Here is a 16,853-nt window from a genome sequence, read left to right as displayed (position 1 = left end):
ATACTCCTGGCATTAGTGTACAGAAGTTAGAAGTTCTCTAAAGCAGTGCTTCCCAAACTTATGAATGCCAAGGCCCCCTTTGGAAAAATTAAAATATTTCACGGACCCCATCAGAAAAAAAAATCGTAATATAGACATATATTATTATAATGTTTATTGTATTTATATTCTATACAATTTATATTGACGATTTTGCTTTTGTATCTTTTTTGTATTTCTTATCAATACCTTTGAAATGAAACTTATATGAATAAGCATATATTTATTAATATTCATTAATTGCCGAAATATGCAAGAAGCAAAATTTGTGAACCAACACCAATGTGTAATTTTTTCCATTAAAATATAAAAAAGGACAAAAAATAAATAATAAAAATTAAATACGTTTCTTTTAAGATTTAAAAAATCTGCTTAGTCTTAAAACATTTTAAATTTGTTCCACACAATTTTAAATATATTTTTTATTTTTACGGCCCCCTCAACAAAACTTACAGCCCCTAAGGGGGGACTGCAGCCCACAATTTGGGAAGCGCTGCTCTAAAGTGCAGAAGTCCCATAGTTCCACTCCTATTTTGATTCCTTATACTAACTATTCCATTTTGGTTTGTTATCCTTTGTCCGAATTGGGACAATTTTTTTTAATTTATGATTATAAATGCTTGTGCTCCATCAGGTGCATCATAAAGTGGCTGTATGATTCAGTGCCATCTAATGGCATAAAAATGAGTATTGGAGATTTCAATGCTAAGGTTGGGCAGGAAGATAATCTATAAAGGAACAGTGAACAGTTGGAAAACATAGTCTGCTTGGCTTTTTGCTTAATACAGATTATAAATGATCAGAATCATTACTCTAAGCACATCTATTGAAAGTATTCAGGATTCTCTAAATTGTATAAGAGCTATTACACAAATTTGCCATGAAAATCAGCAAAAAAAAAAAAAAAGACCAAAACTATGAAAATAGGCAGGAACATAGAAAATCCTGCATTCTCACTAAAGAACTTATAAAACAAGTAAAATATTTCAGCTTATGGATGGTTTTAGTGAAGATGGCAAATTAAATTTGGAAATAGGACAATAGAATAAGCAAAGTTGATATAGTGGGAGTCAGTTGGATAAATTTATATCGAATAAGAGAGAAATTAGAGCCTCCATTGCTCAGGCAGTATAGAAAAAGCCCTCTGGTCGGAAAGCCCACAGGGCTTTGTAATAATCTCAGTAGGAAAACTTTGTGGGCAATGCCTACAAAGTCACCTATTGTTGGAAAATGACTGAAAGGGAAAAAACAAGAGAGAGAAATTAGCCAAAACACTAAACAGTATACAAGACAGTCTTCAAACCAGTTTTAAGTTACAGAGCTGAGAGTTGGGTTAGAAATAAAGTACGTGATAAAAGATTAGATACCACAGATGTGCGAGTTCTTAGAAAAATTAGTAGTCTGCACAGATAGTCATTGGCAGAATCATGTTGAAAATTAAGATGTTAGGAACTTGACATTGTTAGCATTCAAGACTGTGTGAGGAAGGCCAATCTAAAATGGAATGAGAGAGGAAAGATTAACAAAAAAAAACAGGTGTTTGATGCAAGGATGGCAAGAAAAAGACCTAGATCTAGGTGGATTGATTCAAGCAGAAGTGGTGCCTTTGATGAGATCGATATGTTGAATAAGACAGTATTGGAGTGCTGACAAGTAATAGACTAATTGGAGAAAAATTATTGATAGGAGATTAATAATAATTTATTATTAATCTCCTATTAATTACTAAGCACTAATTATTTAGTATTTCAAAGCAGCTTGTACATCCCTTGAGGATACATATCAGGAAATTGATGGTGATTGAAATGAAAGAGTGCTAAAATTTAACTTGCAGAAGCTTAAAGGAGATTCATTTATACATGGTACCACCCTGTTCCTGCTAGTTGGCATACTGTGGACAGACAAGTAGATCAGCCACCATCTTCATAAAAGAACACATAAAAATACATTTGCAGATATGTCTGGTCTTGTGGACCATGCATTGGATTCCACCCATAGGATCAACTGAACACAGCAGATTTTAAAAAAGAGAGGCTGTTTGTGGAATCTGCAGCTGCCCTCAGAAATCAGCCTAATTTAAATGAATATAGAATCAAAAACTTCCCAAAATTTGCTAAATATTCGAGATTTATTTTACAACCTAGGCCTCCTATAGGTGGTGCCTCACCTAGTTAGAACTCTAGTCTTACATCCACATAGTTAATTTAGTTTTTTGTAAAACTAAATTAACTGTGTGGATGTGAGACTAGAGTTAACCACATAGTTAATTTTGTATTGTCTTTGTGTGTTACAAGTTAGTTTATCCTCCCTGAAAATGTCTGACAGACGAAATATTGGAAGAATTAAAATAGTTTTTAATCCTTTCTCAGTGCAGTTAATACTCCATTAAACCTTTAGCATTGACTTAAAGAAGATTAAGTTAAACAAACTCAACTTCCAGAACAAGAGCAAAGAAAAAATAGAGGTTGAAAAAGATAGATCAAGATATAGAAAAAGCTAAACATTAAAATTTAAATTCTAAATACTGCACAAGAAACTAGAATACAAAAACAAAGAAAAGAATTGAATTGATAAGGAATGTGCTCAAGCAATAATAATAATAAGCAAAGTATCGAATAAAGCTGTTGGGTCTCCATGTTCCTTAAAAGGCTACATGGATGTCTCCTCTCAGTTATATAGCTTTGACCCTTAAGCATCCCGAAGGAAAAAAAATTATCTGTAAGTTTCTTAAATAATAATAATAATATATACACACACACATACATATAACAATAGCCTGTATAGCACAGGTTTTGCTTTAGCACGGTTCATAATTTTAACAATTTAAAATTTTTTTAACTAATATGGTACTGTACTGCATTACCAACATTCTGGTTCTGCTAAAATGGTAGCGTGGTGATTTAGCATACATACATACTGCAGTAACAGCTGTATCATTGCATGCTTTCGTATTATTTCAGCTTTGGTCACTTTACAATTTTTTTTTTTTTTAATTATCTACAAGCAATTTTTATTTCTATTACCTTTTATACACAATTATGAGTAGGAAGAGGAAATGCAATGAAGCTTGTGAACCTAACAAATGCAAATAGTTAACATTAGAACAACTTGAAATTATGTCTTATGAAGAATAATAGATGATATTTTTGATTTTCTTATAGCCACCAATCTTTAACAGTGAACAAAGTATTAAAGTTTGGCAAAGCATTGCAAAATGCTATTTGATGTTACAAAAGTATGCATGCAGAGAAAATGAAAAAATCTGTGTAACCTACATTGTTTAAATACAATTTTTCCAAATAAAAATTTTATTATTTTTTGTTTTATTTTAATAATTTTTAATTTTTCTATGTGCATTAATTGATATTTTTAGTGATCTTGCTGTAAACAAGTGATGCTTAATTATTTTATTTATATATTTTTTCTGCCACTGTTGTAATTGTGTTTTGGAATACATTACAGCACAACTCATTATAATCTTTCAAACAGTGTGGTTTTCCACAGCATGGAACTTTTTTTTGCTACCTATTAATCATGCTATGCAAGGTATTATTAAAACTGTCTTCTATGTACTCTTTTTTGCAGAGAATAAATGATTTTATAATTAAACAAAATTTCAGCTGTTTATATACAGATATATATATCTCCCAGTTGATTCTTGTAATTTAGGGCAAAAGGTAAAGATAATTGCATTGTGAGAGATTATGTTCTTCCTGATTATACAGTCATAAAAAGAGGATATGTCAGGCCTCTTGAAGAAACCACTGGAAAACCAAAAGAGAATGAACAAGTAAGTAAAATTCTTTGTTCCTAATGGTTGTGGCCTAACTGCTATACAATGACATCTCTTGCAGTGCTTAGTCGGGAGCAAGAATTTAATGCTCTCATTGAGGTCTCAAGGTATTCAGTGAAAACTTGCAGGAATGGGGATTAATTGTAGTTATGCTGCCAGTTCTTGTGTTAATGCATAATTATATCAGCACAGATATATAGTGTATTGCTTATATGGAGTACCTGCTGGTCCTGAAAGTTGAATTGTTTTCATAGACTGTATAATTCTGAATCAGGTCAACCAATATTTATCCCTTTATGATATCCTTTCATTCACTGTAGCTTATTTAAAGTATTGTGCATGTGAAAAACTGCCAAAAAAATATCTGTGTGCACCTGCAAAAAATACAATATTCACTCAATCCAAAATTAAGACTTAACAAATTAATATCCCAGTGTCAACAGAAGCCAAGTTTCCAGGACTGATTTTTTTTTTTTTTAAACCAAAACTTTTATCCTTTACACACGTTTGTCAATTAAGAAAAACTTCAAGAAAGCATTGAACACTCTTTGTACCTTATCTGCTCAAAACTTGATTACTGGTCACAGATATATGCTTCACAAGAGAGAGAATAGCCTTTGCTGGTTGGATCATGTCTGTCCATTACATTAAAAAAATATTATTTATACATAACATCATAGCCTTCCATATGAAAGTTTGTTTTCTACGATTTTATCTGTCATTATGCCACATAAAGGAAGTCACTTACAGGGTGTTCGGGATAAATTTGACAGTTTCGTAAGGAAAAAGAAAATCTTCTTTGTATCTATTAAATTTAATGAATTGACAAAAAAACATTACAGGCAGAGTTAATTACAATACTATCAACAAGATTTACTCAAAATAACCACCATTAGCATCGATCACAGCTTCAATTCTGCTTCGGAACCTCGAACAAGCTGATGCTACAGTCTCCCTGGGAAGGGCCGCAAAAACTGTTTTAATTTTATCCATTAACTGGGCTTTTGTATTACTGGAAGTGCGATTGGTGTCTTTTTCAACTGCGCCCCATACAAAATAATCCATGGGGTTAAGGTCTGGGGAGTTTGGAGGCCAAACATTTGGACTGGTGAAGTCGTAGAAATTTTCAGACAACCATTTTTGACTTTTCCCAGAGGTGTGGCAAGGGGCCGAATCCTGCTGCCATACATACGGCCTACCATTGGCTACCCTTGTTATCCAGGGCTTGACTACAGTTAGCAACTCCACGAACAAAGCCCTAATTTCAATGCCAGGGTTCTTCAACACCTGTTCCTGCAGATTTGCGAGGAATTCTGCTGTACGAACGCAATCAGATCGTCTGCTAGGGATCTTTCTTCTTGCTACATCCTCGTAGTCACCATTGCAAGTCTCTAGTTCATTCCTGATTGTTTTTACTGTATTCAGGGAGCATTGGGCAGCAGTCGTAATATCCTTATTTTGATGGCGGGCACGAATCATCATGATACAAGTTATTCTCTTCCATGATTCAGGTGGGTTCCAGCTATCCATCCTTTCTGACATCTTGTATATGAATGAAGAAGGGTCCAAACTTTTAAATGAAGAGAAGTGTGTGTTAATACATGTAACTTACGGAAAAATATAATTAATTATAAATATGTCAAATTTATTCCGAACACCCTGTATTTCATTCTCAGTGTACCTAACCTTTAGCATACATAGAAAAGATTACTTTGATTTCACACCAGTCTATATAAATGCAACTGTACTGTTGAACTGTATGTCACACAACTTTCACCTGAATATGCAAAAGAAAAAAAAAAGTGCTACCAAAGATGCATAATTTATTCTCTGGGCACTTTTCAAGCCATATGTCCATATCCATTTCTTTCTCAAATAAACAATTATCCTATTAAAGAGGTCTCATCTAGATGTTTGTTGTAGATCCTTAATCGTATTGGAATCAAGGGAAATGAGATAACAGCTTCAGGTTCGATTTCTCTGATTACTGTTTGTTACTTCCCAGTGCACCTATACATATTACTAGTCTTTTTGCTAGTCGCAACTTGCTTTCTTACTGAAAGTTAATGGTCCACCTGTGTGTGCATGTGTGTGTGTGTGAGAGAGAGAGAGCACTGTAACAATAGGCAACTATTGTTTATATGCTGCTTTATTTTCAAATGGATTTATGATTTATAAGTTTTACTGCTAGGCCATAGCAATAAAACATGCTAAAACTGAGTCTGAGTCTGATTTTATCTGACTCAGGCAGAGTGCATGAAGTTTTAATATTTTACACACAGAATCAAAGTTTATAATTACATCTAAAGTAAACTCAATAGAATTCCATAAACATCATAATAAACACCCAGCATTGTCAGATGTTATATTTTGATCTTCTAATGCCCTTCTAACTGCATCAGTTATTAATTTGAAAGAGAAACTACATGTGGGATTATTTAAATCTTTGATTAGCATTTGATAATGAATAACGAATTTTTGAAATTTTGTCATTAAATATTTAGTGTTGTTTTAGTGCTGCTATAGTAAGAGAATTTTAGTGAAGAAAAATATATACTTGAGTCATGGTAGATTCACATGACTCTTATAGTGCATCATTTCATTATGCACTATAACAGACTATGGAAAAGTCCCAGATTAAGTTCCATAGAACAAATGCTATTTTAAGCTCACTATTACAAATGATTAAATCTCAAAGCCTTTCTGATATGTTACTGAATTCCCTAACTAATATCTAATCCTTACCTTCTCGGAAGCACCCTGTTAGGTATCTACCTGGATACTAAATGAATGAGGATGAGCTGGCAATTTGGGATTTAGCTGACCAAATTGTATTCTTATTGCTTTAAGCCACAATATAAAATGATGGTATAACATGACAGAATTTCATGCCGGCTGGGCCGTTGCCTGGTTAAAATGAATCCCTGTTGTTTTTGCCAAGGAACCAAGGCAAACAGCAGAAAGTCAGCCACTGGAACAAATCCTAAAACACACACTCCAACTCAACATCACCACAGTTCAAGATCAGTACTATCAACATAAAAAGCCTGAATGGCAAAGAAATGGAGCTAGCTGAGGAATTGGATAAGTACCAGATCGACATAATAGGGGTGACTGAAATAAAAACTGGTGAGACTTTCTGAGCAATAAATACAAAATGTTATATTCAGGCCATGACAATCAAGGAAAAGGAGTAGCCATAGCATTCAACACTAAATACGAGACTAATCTTCTTGAATGGCTGGCAATTTCAAGTAGAGTGATGTGGACAAATATCAGAATGGGGAACTGGACAATTACTTATTTGTGTCTATGGTCCCACAGAAGGTTTTACTAAGGTAGAAGTGGAGGAATTTTTTGAGACTTTAGAGAAAGCAACTGATACAATGAAAAATGAAAAGTTGGTCCTTGTTGGGGATCTAAATAGCAGAGTAGGAAATGATTGTCAGACATACAAAAATATTTTGGAAAAATTTGGAGAAAAGAGCAAAGCTAATAATAATGGTAAATACCTATTGGATTTCTGCTCCGGATGTGACTGGTTATTACTAACACAATGTTCTTCCAACATAAAAATGTGCACAAATTCACATGGAAAGAAGAGGCAAGGAATAAGGAAAGTCTAATTGATTATGTTATTGTTGATAGTGATGTTTTTTCCCTGGAAAAAGACCCCAGAGGAAGACCAAGATATAGGTGAATTGATATGGTAAAAAGTGCTTTTGAAGATAGAAATATAAGATCTGATAATGTTGGAGTCTTGACAGGTAACAGATTGATTTGGAGGAAAATTGTAGATAGGAAGTTAGTATGATGTAAATTTTTTATGTAGTACTATTATATCCTGTGCACCCCCTTGAGGATACATGTCAGGAATTTGATGATGATCAATACTGCAATTTAAACTGAACTCATTAGAAATACTGTGCAATCTGATAACTAAAAAGTGAACTTCACACACACACATTGTAGAAGTAAAGTTTATTTCTTCTTCCTTTTTCCCTCTTTTACCTTGCAGTGTCGAGGGTTTTCTATTCATTTAACCACAACTGTACATAAGGATAACGTGGTTTGCCCTATGCCTTCGGTGTATCCTATGTCTGTAGAAGTTTTATATTCTCAAGGCTGGTTTTTCCTGCTTGCGGGATGAAATACCCCCACATAATCTGGGGAGAAAAACCCTGCAGTCGACGTCCAAGACTGGCTAACTTGGCTATGTCTGAGAAAGATCCTAAGCTCCTCACGTCAGTGACAGGAATCAAACCCAGGACACACCTTTCCCAGGCATATGGTTGTGAAGCACATAGCCATTCGGCTAACTGCTTGGACTAAAGTTTATTTCACGAAGACAAAATTTAAATACTTTACTGATATTCAGTTATTACAAAGAGAGAGCAGTTCTGTATTTTAAAGAATTTTGCAGATGACAATATTCTATAATAAAGTTACTTTAAAAGTTAGCTGAGCAGTACTCACCTTCAACCACCTTAAGTGGAATAGATAAGAAGCATCTGCTGTGCTTTGGCATAAGAAATGAAGAGTTAAGTTATATCTTACAATAAACAATTCCCTGTCTAATAATCTTTGGCCTGTCATATTATTAAAAGACAGATTACTTTTGATACTCAGTATCCTTCATATCAGGCAAACAAACTTAGATATGTGATAGTTTTGTTTCAAAGGAAATATGAGTTATAGAGGTATTGACATGGAAAAAAGGATAAGGTATAAAAAAATGCAGCTATAAAATGCAAAACAGTTTCTTTTTATAAATGGTATTACTTGAAACACATCATCTTGTCTCAACTACATCAAGTAGTGAGGAAGGTTAGACCATTGCTGCTAATTATTGTTCCCATACACATGTTGAACTGTATGCCATATATTTATGTTCATTGGCAGTTATTTCAAGAGGTTTTCAGAGAGAATTTATTATTTTCACATTTCGTAAATTTAATTCACAGAATATACATACAGTATTTAGTTTCTTGACAGTGGCAAGCAAGAAATGAAGTACCACTGCAACTGTAAGTTATGATTCCTGGAAGAATAAAATGTTGCATCCTGTTAAATTATTACCATTTGAACGAGCAGCAATAATATTTCTGAGTCAAAAAGAATTGGCAGCTTCATTCATATTTCAGAGACACTTCAAAGTTCACTTCATTTGCTGAAATCAAAATTCATTCAATAAATTGAATGAAAATTGTGCACTGCTGCAACTGTAAGCTACATAAAGATATCCATTCTTGTCTGGTAGTGCAAATAGATTATTTTGAATGTCTTATACTTCTTGCAAGACTCTTAAAATCATTTCAAGTTTTTTAAATTAAGTGCAGTGTAAGATCTTAAATTTGGCTTCTTCTTTTAAGGATTTATGGCATCTGTAATTTGTCCCTCCACCACCACTACTCCCTCTTCCCTGCATGTTGAGTCACCGGTCAGGAAGCATTAGTGTTTGAGATTTCCTACCATTGTGAGTTTTCATACTTAAGACCATTTGTGGATCTTGATTATATTAAATTTCATGATCCAGAACAGTTTAGACCTTGCATGTTCTGCAAGGTCTAAACTGTTCTCTAAACCATCTCTGCCAAACATCAGGTTATATGGAATAAGACTAAGGTCCTTCACAAAAGTAGTTCTCTCTTAGAATGATTATTATTATGGGCAGCTCCATAGAGTCCTTAGACTCATCGAGGGAGGCCTTCAACATCATGCCAAGCACTATGCAACATTTTTGCAGTATCTATCATACTTGGCTTTGAACTCATTCACACTCATGGCACTCACTCTGGCAACCTATTTCACTCATTCACTACTCTCCAAGCAAAAAATCTAGTCCTGATACCTCTCCTAACTACATTCTTGCTCAGTTGACAAGGATGAAAACCACCAGACCTGTTCTGAAAATTTTACTCTGTATTAATCTTGTAAAAACCCCTCAGTAATTTGTATGTCTCAATCATATAACCCCCTTTCCACCTATCAACCAGTTTCTGTAACCCACGAATCTTCAACCTGTTCTCTTAAGATTCATTCCATAGACCTGCTACCATCTTGGTCACTCACCTCTGGATCCTCTCCGCCTCCTCCCAAGAAACCCAGGTGACCAGATCTGCACACAGTAATGATGGGGGAAGGTCTTACAAAGGCTCAATAAAGAGGTGTAATAACCTGCTTGTCTCTACTCGTCAGGGTATTCTTCTGTAACCAAGTAATCCAAAGAGCTGCTTTAGCCACTTTGCAATATACCCTCTAAACTTTAACTCCATATCTACTAATATCCCAAACCCTGGGACTTGGGGTAATCTTTTCACTCCAAAATGCATAACCTTACACTTTCCACATTAAACTGACATCCATTCTCCTTTGTCCAGACCGACAGCCTATTCAAATCATCCTGCAAAATGTTAACATCATCTTTATTAATTATTGCTCTATCCAGTTTTGCATCATCAGCAAACAAAACAGGGCTGGTTTAAGAATGATGGAAGCGACAGACAGAGAGAAATGGAGAAGAGCTGCTCATCTGCTGCAACCCTCTTGCTAGAGGATGTTACCGGACGACGACGATGACAGCCCAAGAACAAAGCCCAGTGGCTTGCCACTTTTCACAGGCCTTCTACTGGACTGTACTCCTGAATAAATTATGCTCTGGTATCTCTCCATCATCAACCACCCCCTTATCCACTTCAACTTTATATCCATCCCCATGTACTGCAATTTGTTAATTAGAATTCCATGCAGTATCCTGTCAAGAACCTTTGCATAGTCCAGCAGTATCACTGTAAACCCATTACCTTTATCCAACTCAACTGTCATTGTATTATAAAATGTGAGCAAGTTACTGAAGCATGACATACCCTTCACAAAACCATTATGCCCCCATATAGTATTCCATTTCTGTATTTTGCTCTTGACCAACTTCTCCAGTACCTTGATCACGACTCCTGATATGCTGATTGGTCAGTAATTTGAAATGTCAGTCTTGGAGCCCCCTTTATGTAATGGAACTATTCCCTTCTCTCCCAGGACTAACCCAGAGCTGAGACTTAATTAAACAATGTGGTCAAAGGCACTGCCAATTCCCTATCATCTTCTCATAAAACTCGAGCTGATATATCATCTAATCTCATAGCTGTATTCATATCAAGATTCTGTAATATGCTATGCACCTCCAGTTCATTTACCTCAGTTTCCATATAAGCCTTTGCCTTTCTTGTTACTGCACTATCTCAACCTGGATGATATCTTCTTGCAAAGTGTTCACTTAGTAATTCTACTTTTTTGCCTTATTCAGTTATTTCCCCTGCCATCAACATTCATTGAAATCATTCTGCCATAAACTTCCTTTTACTTGCAACATACCAAAAGACCTCTTTATTATTATCTTTAGCCTCCACTGCTACTTTCCTTTCATTCTCTGCTTTTGCCTTTCTTACCACACTGGTTACCCTTCTTACCTGTGCTTTATACTGCTCATGTGTCTCCTGGTCACCTTTCTCTTTGAATTCCCTTCACAGGTTATTTTCTGTAGCTCCAGCTTAATGTTGGTATTCATCAATTTAACTCTCACTTGTATTATTCTCCTGATTCTAGGTATGCATTCTGCCATTACTTCCCTATGCTGATACAAAGAGGGTTTTGAAACTTGGCTTCACTGTTTGGATCTGAATAGAAATAATAGACTGAAGTTCTACCTGTTATGAGGAAATAGTTTTTCTCTGTCCATCCGCCACGTGCAGTGGTTTTTAAGATTTAATAATATGCTGTATCTCTTGTTCTAAAATTATGCAGTTAGGACCTTAGTGTGTTTCAGTCTACTCTACATTATCTGAAAAGTTATTTGCATGTAGCTCGCATGCTTTCATTGTTGAGTTTTCTTGTCATCACTTTTGTCTGTTTAGTTTAAAATTCATATTGTGGGTATGATTAGTAAAATTATATTTTAAGGTTTTCCAGTTATTCCATTGTAAGTGTTGACATAGTCAACACTTATGTAGCAAACACTACTATAATGAGCATTCACTATAGCAAACTCCTGAATAAGTCCCTGTCCCATAAGCCCAATACTGAGCTAAAAGAAATATGCTATTTCAAACTATCCAGTATAACAAATTGTTGCTGTAGGTCCTACAAGTTTGCTGTAGTAAGACTCAACTAGTTGGTATGATAGTTTTTACATCAAAGCATTAAAAATCTCTTCTAGTTTAATATGTCATAATATTTGCCTATTAAAAAAATGGAGGTGGAGGGCAAACACAAATCTCTAATAACCTGAGTTTGTATGGATGCTTTAAACTCCAAAATTGAGACAAAAGATGCATTGTGTTGTTAAAATGACTTCAAAGGTGAATTAGAAAAACTCTTATGAAGGGAATTAAAGAAATGTTGGCAGTGATGTTGGTAGGCATGAAGAAGTGTTTTCTCTGAAAATATTGCAAGTGAATGGTGCGAAAAAATTAAATTTTCCTAAAAATGTTATGGTTTCAGACTCATTGCATCTGTACTGAATGAAAACAAATCTTAATTTCAAATGTTGGGAGACCTAGAAAAAAAAATTTTTTTTTAACACATTGATTAAAGTGAGCATATAATTTCTTTACTTGAGTACTCTGAAGAAGAGTTCATTATATTCTTCGCAAAAATAAAGAACATTCAAGTTGCCTAATTTACACTAATCCCATATACAGGTGTCGCATCTTTCATTTTTTTTTTTTATGATTTAATTAAAAATCAATATATTAACATAAAAAGGAAGTACTGGAAACAGTTTGTTAAACCAGGTGTGAGACAGGGTGCACATTACTCACACTGTTACTCATTATTTATATGGATCACATTATGAAGGAAAATGATATTAAACATAAAATTAAAATCTAAATAATAATAATAATAATAATTATCTAAATAAATCCAATGCAAATCTGCAAGATTTCCTAACTAAATTGAAAAAATGCTGTAATCAATTTGGTATGAAAATCGGCAGTGAAAAGATAGACTGAAAATAAGCACTACTGTTAAGAACATCAACTGCATCTTGAATGGAGAACCTATAAACAAATAAACTATTTAGGCACCATTTTTAGTAAAAAGGACAAATTAAATATGGAAATAGGCAACAGACTTAGCAGTACTGGTATGATAAGGAGTTTCAAACCCTAAACTAGTTATAAAAGACAGTGTTCAAACGTTTTGATTTATTGATCTGAGAGCTATAAAATACTTGACCAAAGGGAGACCATAGATATGACAGTTCTAAGAACAATTAGGAGAATGAACAGATAGCATCAATGGCAGAATCATATTACAAACTGAGGATATTATGAAAGAACTTAGAATTGCTATCATTCAGGAATGTGTAAGCAGAACCGATCTCAGATGGTATGATCACATAAAAACAGAATGGGAAAAGAAAGTTAGCAAAACAAGTTTTTTTTTGTTTTTTTTGTCAAGATGGCAGCAAAAAAACCAGAGAAAGATCAAGATTTAGATGGATTGATACAGTAACAATTGTTGGAATCATGACAGATTACATATTAACTGGGAGAAAAATTGTCAGTAGTAAATCAGTTATGATGTAACTGGTTAATGTAGTACTGATAACATCATGTACACTCCTGAGGATACATTTAGGAATTTCATGATGATATGTTAACATATGAATAGAAGCTAATGGGATGCATGGCAAAGATTTACCCCCTCATTATATTTTGAAATAAGATAAGAATTTCATTCACCTGTGAGCCTATTATAATCACCAGTTGTTTTGGCAGAAATAAATTTACAAGTACTTATCGACCACACAATTGAAAATTGTTAGTTTATGAACATGTATAGCAAACTGGCACTGGAGATGAAAATTTTAATCAGTATTTACACGGAAGTGTGATGGAAGTATAGCAAACTGGCACTGGAGATGAAAATTTTAATCAGTATTTACACGGAGGTGTGATGGAAGTAGTGGACAAAGCAAATATAAGCAAAAAGATTTCGATAACACTGGAAAAAGGTTTCAATGGTACGCATATCTTTATGGTATATATTGTGTTGCTAAATTTTTGCATTTCTCTTCATGAAGATAATAAGAAATAAAATAATTATATGCAAAAGTTAAGCCTTCATTGACCACATAATAACCCATAAGTCCATCAAGCTTTTATTTACAAAGGAGATGGCTAAAATAGCTATTAGAGAAATTGAGTTGATTGAGAAACAAATACAAGAACTTGCAGCTAGAAAAAATGGTTAATAAAAGAAAAGTCCACATAAATCAAACTTTAGTTGTGACCATGATCAAAGGCAAGATTTGTAACATGCTTACATATTTCAATGCAGAAATGTTGGGTCTGATGCTAGTCCCAAGGAAGGGAATGATGTTAGACTGGAAATTGATCATGGTTCATCAACATATACTTTGGGACTATCCGTTTTGCAATCTTATTTACATTTTTTCAAATGTTTATCATATTTTATACATAGCAGTTATCAGAAAATGGCAAGTTAATGATGTTTATGTCAAAATATAAAAAAAGAAAAAATTGAGAGATTTCAACTAGAGCTTATTAGCTGTTTTATGTGAAATGTCAAGCAGTTTCCAATAAATGCATTTTTAATATGCAACATTTTGCTAACATTTATTCAAGCCCCAGTTACTTTTCTACATTCCTTGCAGGTTTTGTATAGTTCCCAATCTAGCTTTGACCCGAAGTATGAGGAACAAACAGCTATGTGGCATCCACCTTAATAAGATGTAGACCTCCTTTTGCTGCGATGACTGCAGTAATCCTATGGGGCTTACTCTCTGCAAATGTATGGTAGCGATCAATGGGAATTTTAGACCATTCTCACTGTAGGCATGTAATGAGGTCCCGAATTGTTGTGGGGCAAATGTACCCTTGACCTCGCCCAATGCTCCAGTTCATCTCGCAGATATTAAATAAGATTGAGGATCTGTGGAGGCCAGTCAGGTTGTGATGTTCATGTCCACAAACCATGAAGTTAGAGCAGCAGCTTTATGAAACGGTGCATTGTCTTGCTGAAAGAGACATTGGTCGGTTCCATAGAAAGGCCGAAAGTAGGAAGCATTGCATTGTCCAGAATGTTTAGATACCTCTAGGAGTTCAATGTTCATGGCACTATAAACAGAAGTCCAAGGCCAAACCAGGAAAAACAGGACCATACAATCATACCACCACCTCCTAGTTTTATAGTTGGGATTACGCACTCTGGTAGGAGACTTTCACTGGGGTATCTGTAACACCAACAATCACATTACACCATCTGTTCAGTAGATAGTGTAATGTGATTTGTCACTCCGTTACATAGCTTTTGAAGCTTCCACATCCCACTGTACATGCTCTTGTTCCACTGAAGACAACGCTACATGTTGGTTAGGGTAATGGGGCTTGCATATTGCGGTTGTAACATGAAAACTTATGTTGTGAGTCTCGGTTCCAAATATTTTGGTAGGTACAGATTCATATTTCAGTCGTTGCCCAAAATTCTGCATTCTATGTGTTGGCTGATGAATGGCAGTTTTACATATGCTTTGTAGCACCCTACAGTTATGTTCAGTAAGTATGGTTCAGTCATCCGCCCCCCCCCTGCGGGTAGCACTTGCATGACTCTTCCTGCACTTCCATCTCAGTATGGTTTCACTGATTGATGATCTGGGATGGCCCAATTTGTCAACAGTTTGCTGGCTGCCTGCAACATGGCATCCTATCGCAATGCCTCTTTCCAACTCCGTCGATTCCCTTCTCACAGCCATTTTACCCAGACACAGTTGCATTGACTTAGGAGCATCATATTCTTCCAATTTATACCGATTATAAACAAGTGAGTCATTATGTGGTACAAATGCACCTTTCATCAGTTATCTTTCCAAGCAGTGTATATGATCATATTATTAAGGAAAGTAATGTTAAACTGGATATTTAATGGATATTAATATTAGTTCTTTATTTAATATTTTGCTCCTAAATAAATTTGCTACTAATCTTTAAGAGTATTTAGCCATATTGAATAGTTTCTTCTCACTTTGTTTTCACATATTGGGTGGTATATCCAAAACTTTCCTAGGAGTTCCTGATTGTATACTGAAGATGGCAATCTGCCCAATACAGAGGCTGGAGAGCCATTTTGGTAAAACATGGCATACAACCAAATATTTCATAAGCCACATCTGAAAAAAGGCCACAATAATAAAAATAAAATAGTGAATTTATTTATTTTCTTTTATTATAAACATGTTTAAATGAAACAAAGTATGTAAAACAGTTATATACATGAATATAGTAACAAAATGAACTTTATTCTTATTAATAAAATTAATTATTGCAATAATTCTTTCAGTGTGTCTTTTGTGACTGAACTTCTTGATCAAGTTTGTCAGGATTCAATGATTACACTATAATTTTCATTTTCAAACATAACAAAAGACTCATTGTTTTCATTGGTTTCTTATTTTACTTTTAATAAAATTCATGTTAGAAAATGTGTGCTTGCAGAAGTATGTCAGTCTGAAAATTGAGAGAAGTCCAAATCTATATAACTTCACTTTCTGCCAAACAGTAACTTGTGATATTTCTGATGTAAATGGATTATATGCATGTTACCTTGAAATAAGTTTTTTTTTTTAAATAAAAATAGAAATAACTATCCTCCAAATCTTATATATATATATATAAAACTCTGAAGAGCTACAAAAATTTCTCAGAAAGCTGTAGGATGCTAACCCATAGCCAAAATAGGTGACTCCTCCCTTACATACTGGCTCCATTTCACATTCTCGTAGGCACTCTGTTTCTGTGTTATACTTTTTTAATAGGTACTTTCATGGAAATTGCTTCACAGAAATGGCCACTGGTCAACATCTATACACCATACATATTTCAACTTGAAGCATATACCATCTTCTTCCTTTATTCTGTCTACTTCTGTTCTTTGGAACAGCCTTACCGTACAACTTTTTCCAATGAATATAACTCCTAGTTTTTCAAGAAACTTGTTAATA

The 16,853-nt window shown here is 34.4% G+C and overlaps 1 protein-coding gene across 1 annotated transcript in view; it reads left to right on the top strand.

The window, feature by feature from the left end:
• The window catches only part of Arp6 (Actin-related protein 6), a 213,155-nt gene that overhangs the window by 135,755 nt on the left and 60,547 nt on the right, over positions 1-16,853 (top strand). Inside the window, exon 7 of the mRNA XM_090396053.1 lies at positions 3,709-3,829. Within this exon, the coding sequence (XP_090252179.1) occupies positions 3,709-3,829 (121 nt within the window). The remainder of the gene's footprint in view (positions 1-3,708; positions 3,830-16,853) is intronic.

The sequence above is a fragment of the Typopeltis vanoorti genome, chromosome 7, assembly GCF_054136105.1.
Source record: "Typopeltis vanoorti isolate ZY-2024b chromosome 7, IOZ_Tvanoo_1.0, whole genome shotgun sequence".
Lineage (NCBI taxonomy): Eukaryota > Metazoa > Arthropoda > Arachnida > Uropygi > Thelyphonidae > Typopeltis > Typopeltis vanoorti.
This window is presented reverse-complemented; position numbering and strand designations above follow the sequence as displayed.